The sequence below is a fragment of the Chrysochloris asiatica genome, unplaced genomic scaffold (assembly GCF_000296735.1).
Source record: "Chrysochloris asiatica unplaced genomic scaffold, ChrAsi1.0 scaffold00291, whole genome shotgun sequence".
NCBI classification, from domain to species: Eukaryota; Metazoa; Chordata; class Mammalia; order Afrosoricida; family Chrysochloridae; genus Chrysochloris; species Chrysochloris asiatica.
The window spans coordinates 270,117-277,778 of record NW_006408809.1 but is presented as its reverse complement, the minus strand read 5'-3'; the positions used below and the strand labels follow the sequence as shown (position 1 = coordinate 277,778).

General features: G+C 39.4%; 1 protein-coding gene across 1 annotated transcript in view; it reads left to right on the top strand.

Moving 5' to 3' along the window:
- The window catches only part of CDC20B (cell division cycle 20B), a 141,056-nt gene that overhangs the window by 40,998 nt on the left and 92,396 nt on the right, over positions 1–7,662 (top strand). Inside the window, 1 exon segment of the mRNA XM_006874662.1 lies at positions 1,040–1,055. Coding sequence (XP_006874724.1) covers positions 1,040–1,055 — 16 coding nt within the window.

Below are 7,662 nucleotides of genomic sequence, written 5' to 3'. Positions count from 1 at the left end.
CTAGCCTTGATGTCTTCCTGATGAACAGCTTGCTTATTCTTGTAGTAGCCAGTCATGCTGACATTTTTGTTTTGGGTTTTTCCTGATGATCTTTCTTTGAAGATATATTTTCTCTCACTGTAGCTGTTCCAGGCTGGTCTGCTCCCATAAGGTGTTAATGGTTGTAATCTTAAGATCACCAGGATTTTTCTCTCATAGTATAGCTGGGTAGGTTAGAATGGCCAACTTTTAAATCAGCAGTTGAGCACAAACTATTGCCATCACTGAGTTATCTTCCAACTCTGTTGTCATTGTTCAGTGCCATCGAGTCAGTTCTGACCCACAGTGACCCTGTATAGGGTTTTTGAGGAGCAGCTGGTGAGCTTAAACCACTGACCTTGCAGTTCAGGCTGACTTTGCAGGCCAGCACATTAACCCACAGCATCACATGAGGACTCCAATTCTGTAGAATGGTAGAAATAATAATATCTATATATAGAGCCATTTGAACTGCAAGTTCAGCGGTTCAGGCTCACCAGCTGCTATGGGTCGGAACCGACTTGACTGCACTTCACAACAACAACATATATAGATCATAATTATTTTTGTTTTATTTACATTGAGATGCAACACATATTGAAGGCTGTGGTCTTTAATCTTAATCAGCAAGTATTGTAAGTCCTCTTTGCCTTCAGTAAGCAAGGTTGTATCATTTGCATATCGCAGGTTACCAATGAGTCTTCCTCCAATCCTGATGCTACATTCTTCTTCATATAATCCAGTTTATCTGTTTGTTTGCTCAGCATACAGATTGAATAAAGTGAAATAATACAATCCTGGCAAACACCTTTCCTGATTTTAAACCATTCAATGTCCCCTAATTCTGTTAGAAAGACTACCTCTTGGTCTATGTATAGGTTCATTATGAGCACAATTAAGTGTTCTGGAATATTCAGTCTCCACAATGCTGTCCATGGTTGGCTATGATCCACACAGTTGGTAGCCTTTGCATAGTGAATAAAGCACAATTAAATATCTTTTTGGTATTCTCTGCTTGCAGACAAGATCCAGCTGATGTCTGCTATGATATCACTTGTGCCAAATGGTCGTCTGAATCTGGCTTGAACCTCCTTACCACTAGACCAATAAATAACATCATGATAAATGGAGAAGAGGTTGAAGTTGTCAAAGACTTCATTTTGCTTGGGTCTATCATCAACACTTATGGAAGCAGCAGTCAAGAAATCAAATGATGTATTTCACTAGGCAGATCTACTGCACAAGACTTCTTTAAAACGTTGTAGAGCAAAGATGTCAGTTTGAGGATTTTCAATAACCTCATATGCTTGTGAAATTTGGACAGTGAGTAAGGAAGACCATAGAAAAGTTGAAGTATTTGAATTATGATGTTGGAGGAGAATATTAAAAGTACCATGGACTGTTGGAAGAAGAAACAAATCTGTATTGGAAGAAATACAATCAGAATGCTTCTTAGAAGCCAGGATGGCCAGACTTTGTCTCTCATACTTTGTACATATTATCAGGAGGGACCAGTCCCTGGAGAGGGACATCATACTTGGTAAAGTTGAGAATCATTGTAAAATAGGGAGATCACCAGTGAGATGGATCAGCACAGTGACAGCAGCGAAGGGCTCAAGTGTTAACAACAATTGTTCTGCTGTACATAGGGTCACTATGATGTCCAAATTAAGCAGTATTGGGCCAAAACCATGGTGTCTGCAGGGCTGTGATCCCTAAGTGTCTTCCAGTTTCTGGTAGTTGCTGAAATTCTTTGCTTTTGATTACTTTGCTCCACTATGACTTCTAGACCTACATTGTGTGCTCCTCTTCTGTATGTACCAACCAACTTACTCACCAATCCAGGGTCACTGAGTCCATTCTAATTCACAGCGACCCTATATAGGGTTTCAGAAGCTATAAATACGGGAGTGGCTGGTGCATTTGAAGTGCCAACCTTTTAGTTCTTTGTAGTTAGCAATCTAGTGCTTATCCTAAAGCTCCACCATGGCTCCTTCTTTTGTGGATCCAAATTCATCCACTGTTGTGGATATATTCTTACTCATAATGACCCTCTACAGGGTTTCCAAGGATGTAAATCTTTAAGGGGTTACACAACTTCATCTTTCTCCTGCAGAGGAACTGGTGGGTTTGAATTGCCAATGCCTAACCTACAGTGCTACCAAGGTTTCTTTCTTTTGTGTATAATAACATTTGTAATTGCAATGAGCTACTATTTTAGATAATCTACAATAACCTTTTTATGAAATCTCTCATTTATTCACATCTGCAAAATCTCTTTTACCATATAAGATAACAGTCACAGTTCCCATTAATAGGGACATGGATATTTTTGGAGGTCATTTTTTGGGTGTGCTTCTAACCCAATTTGGAAGGGGTGATAGAGGGAATGTCAAAAACTTCTCAAAGAAATTAATGATTAAATCCAGTTGTGAAGGTAAGTTAGGAGTTACCTTTGCATCTCTAGTGGGGAAATAGTAAGGAAAAAGTGATACTGAGAGAAACCCAGACCTGCCAGGGCATTGTGAGATTTTTAATGTAAGATTTCATTCTCTCTTTTTGTGAAATAATATCTTATTGTATTTTTTGGTAGATATGTATACACAGAAAAACAGATTTCTATTCAACAATTTCTACATATATTATTCAATAACATTGGTTATTGTATCCAAATTCTCATGATTTCAGTTCTAATTGTTTTGTTCTGTCAGGATGTCATACTGTGGTGCCTTGTGTCATACTGTGATGCTGGAAACTATGCTGTCAGTGTTGTAAATACCAACAGGGTCACTCCTGGTGGACAGGTTTCAGCAGAGCTTCTAGACTAAGACAGACTAGGAAGAAGGAGAGGTGGACCACTTCTGAATGGTTAACCATTGTAAACGTTATGAATAGAAGCAGAACATTGTCAAAGATAGAGCCCGAAGATGATCCCCTCAGGTGGGAAGACACTAAAAATATGACTGGGGAAGAGCTGCCTCCTCAAAGTAGAGTTGACCTTAATGATATAAATGAAGGAAAGCTTTTGGAACAGTTATTTACTGATGGGGAAATGAGTAGACTTTAAATTCCTCTCATTCAAAATGAGAAGAAACAGCTGCATACATATATTCATTAATAATCAGAACATGGATGTACAATGTATGAATCTAGTACAATTGGAAGTTGTCAAAAATGAAAATTAACACATAAAGATTGATATCCTAGGCATTAGTGAGCTGAGATGGACTGATATTGGCCATTTTGAATTGGAGAATCATATGGTTTACTAAGGATCTCTGATAGCATAGTGGTTGCAAATCGGACTGCTAATCTCAAGGTTTTTTGTTTTCTTTACATTGAGATGCAATCCATACTGAAGGCTGTGCTCTTTAATCTTCATCAGTAAATATTTTAAGTCCTCTTCACTTTCAGCAAGCAAGGTATCATTTTCATATCGCAGGTTGTTAATGAGTCTTCCTCCAGTCCTGATGTCACGTTTTTCTTCATATAACCCAGCTTTTCGAATTATTTGCTCAGCATACAGGTTGAATAAGTATGGTGAAAGAACACAATCCTGTTGCACACCTTTCTTAATTTTTAACCATTCAGTGTTCCCATGTTCTGTTCGAACCACTGCCTCTTGGTCCAGTTACAGATTCCTCATGAGCCCAAACAAGTGTTCTGGAATACTCATACTTCTCAATGTTGTCTATAGCTTGTCATGATCCACACAGTAGATAGGGGTTTATGAGGCTGTAAATCTTTAGGTAAGCAGACAGATTCATTTTTATTCCACTTTGCAGCTGGTGGGTTTGAACTTCTGACCTTTTGGTGTGTTTTCTTAGAGGAGAGAAACCAAAAGCAGGAAAAGGAGTGTAAGTGGGCTGCTTTTCTCATTCCAGGTCTGCTTCACTCATCACCTTTCCTTGTCTTGCTAGTCTAGGCTCTTGTTTTACACACTCGATTCATACTGTGGTGCTCAGTCCTTTTTGTATTTTAGCGTCTCCCTTCCTACTGAAACCAAGAGCAAAGGCAGCACAATGAAAAGTCAAAGACAATGGACTCAAAACAAGATTGTTTACAACTGTGGTCTTAGGCTCCTGCCTTATTTTTTTCCAGGGGGTGGGGTGGTGGGAGTGCAGTTTTTCTGGAAGAACACAGAGGGCACTGAGGAGAGAACTCCCATAGCTGCTGGGATGAGAAAGCAGACCCACACTGACTGTCAGCAAAGGGTGCAGGAAGATCACACTTAACACAGGCCTATTAAACAGTCAAAACCAATATTTATTGCTTCAACATTCTCGATGATTTCTTTCCTGGTTTTCATTTATGCATAGGACATGGGAGCATATTGGAATACTGTTTTATGGTCGCCATGTTTCACTTGGCAATGCACTTAAGCATGTTTTAATGATACTACTAATGTTAAGGTGTTTTCTTATTTGGATGATACATAGTTTACCTAGTCAATTACACATTGTTAAACATTTAGTCCCCTCCCCCATATTTTTGCCACTGTAAGCAGTACTGAAGGAGCCCTGGTGGCACACATAGTTAAGCCATAATTGAAAGGCTAGGATTTCTGGTGTGGTGCTGTAGGATAAGCACTGGACTTCAAACCACAAGGTCAACAGTTCATACCCACCAGCTGCTCCTTGGAAATCCTGTACAGGTTCGCTATGAGTCGGAACTGACTCGACAGCTCATAACAACAACAATTGAAAGGCTGGCTGTTTGAACCCTATCGGGGGGCTATTGAATATTCAATGCTCAGTAGCCTCATAATGCATCTGAAAGTTGGACAATGAAAAAGGAAGGTTGTAGCAGAATTGATACATTTTAGATGGTGTTAGAGAAAAATATTGAAAGTACTATGGACTGCCAGAAGAACAAACAAATATGTCTTGGAAGAATTACTGCCAGAATGCTCCTTAGAAATCAGGTCGGCAAGACATTGTCTCTCATATTTCAGACATGTTATCAGGAGGGACCAATTCCTGGTGAAGGGCATCATGCTTGGTAAAGTGGACAGACAATGACAAAGGGAAAGACCCCCCAATGAAGTGGATTGGCACAGTGGCAGCAACAATGGGTTCAAGTGTAGCCACAATTGTGAGGATGGTGCAAGACTGGGCAGTGTTTCATTCTGTTGTGCGGAGGGTTGCTATGAGTCAGAGCCAAGTCAACAGCACCTAACAGCAAACAACAACACCAATAGCAGATATGCAGGAGCAAGGCCTGGTAAGTCCTGGCAAGACTTGACAGTTGGCTTTTCTAAAAATGATCCTTGTGGCTGCATTTCATGGAGTCTTGCAGCCAAGAAAACCCTAAGGGATAATTGGTTCTACTCTGTCATGTGGGTTGTGATAAGTTGAAAATGACTTGATAGCATCCAACAACAAGAAGAAGCAGGACTGCAATACGCACCCTCAAGCACCCAGTTGTAAATGTGGACTCTGGAGTCAGAGACATGGGTTTAAGGTCTAAGTTCTCTGTTTACTTATTTGGTGGCCTTAGGTAATCTGCTTAAATTTTTTTTTTAAATGTTTTATTATGAATTATGTGATAATTTACATGGGAGAACGATTAGTTTTACATTCATCCTATTGTGTATCGTTACATTGCCATGGTTACAATCCTCCATGCAGCATCAACCAACCTGCAAGCCTGCCCCCTGGTCATCAACACACAGCCCCTTTCCCTCTCTGGGTCTAGAGTTTCCAGCCGCTCCATCTCTTCACGTCATCATCTCTGCCTCCATCTCTGGTGTCACTGTTTCTCTGGGTTGCTTAAATTTTAAGCCTCATTTCCTTCATTGGTAATGGGAATAAAGAACATACCTGCTTCACAAGGTGTTTCTGAGGATTAAATTGAAATGAATATAAAATATGTAGCTTGTGGCCTCATACAGGGTACCACCACCACAGAATGTACTGTGGGGTCGGTCCCGACTCATAGTGACCCTGAACAGGGTTTTTGAGGCTGCAGAAAGCCTCATCTTTCTCCCACGGAACAGTTGGTTGTTTTGAACTGCCAAGCTTGAGGTTAGCAGCCCGATTCGTAACCACTACGCTACCAGAGCTCCTTCATACAGGGTAAAAACTCAGTAAATGCTGGATGGTCTTCCCCATCTTTGCCGACATCTTTGATTCGTCCTTAGATTCTGCTTAGTACAGATTTTGCACATATTGGAAGGCTTTTGGCAGACATTGCCAAATTGTCCTGTCTAGATACTAATTTAAACTCCAATCAGTCATGTAGGCAGATGGCATTTAAAAAAAAAACAAACTGCTAATATATCTTTGTTTTAAATTTGCATTACTTCACTTATTATGAGGTTGAATATTTTCATAGGTTAACCTGCGACACTACCACTTGTCTGTATATTGTACTGTGGTGGCTTGTGTGTTGCTGTGATTCTGGAAGCTTATGCCACCAGTATTTCAAATAACAGCAGGGCCACCCATGGTGGACAGGTTTCAGTTGAGCTTCCAGACTAAGAGATGGACTACTTTAGAATATTTGGTTACGGGAAAACTTATGAATAGCTGTGGAACACTGTCAGATAGCACCAGAATACTGAATATTGAAACATGATGAAGAGCACCAGATTATAGTCAGATATAGTGCCAGAAGATGAATCCCTCAGGTTGGAAGGCACTGAAAATAAAACTGGCGAAGAGCTGCCTCCTTAAAGTAGAGATACCATGATAATGCAAATGGAGTAAAGCTATTGAGACCTTCATGTGCTGATGGGGCAAAACTCAAAATGAGACGAAACAGACATAAACATTACAAAATGTATAAAGCGTGAATCTAGGAGAATCGGAAGTTGTCAAAATGAAATGGAATGTATAAATATTGATATCCTAAGCATTAGTGAGCTGGCATGGATTGGTATTGGCTACTTGGAATCTGACAATCACATAGTTTGCTATGCTGGGAATAATAAATTGAAGATGTATAGTATTGTATTCATCAAAGAGAACATTTCAAGATCTGTCTTGAAGTATAATGCTTTCTCTGATAGAATGATATCCATATGCCTACGACAAAGACTAGTTTATGCAGCTATTATTCAAATTTTCAACAATAAAGCCAGTATTGTTTGAATTGAAGAATTCTACTAACTTCTTCAGTCTGAAATTGATCAAACATGCCATCAAGATGTATTGATAATTATTGGCAATTGGAGTGCGAAGGTTGCAAACAAAGAGGAAGGATCAATAGTTGGAAAATATGAACTTGGTAATAGAGATGATGCTGGAGATTGCATGATAGAATTTTTCAAGACCAATAACTTAATTGCAAATACCTTTTTATAAAACTTAACTGACTACACACATGGGCCTCTCCGGATGGATTACACAGAAATCAAATTAACTACATATGTGGAAACAGATGATGGAAAAGCTCCATAATATCAGCCAAAACAAGGCCAAGAGACAGACTATGGAATAGATCATCAATTGCTCATATGCAAGTTCAGGTTGAAGCTGAAGAAACTTAAAATAAGTCCACAAGAGCCAAAATATGACCTTGAATATATTCCACCTGAATTTAGAGATCATCTCAAGAACAGATTTGATGCATTAGACACTTATTACCAAAGACCAGAGGAGTTTTGGTTTGACATCAAGAACATAATATAGGGAGAAAGCA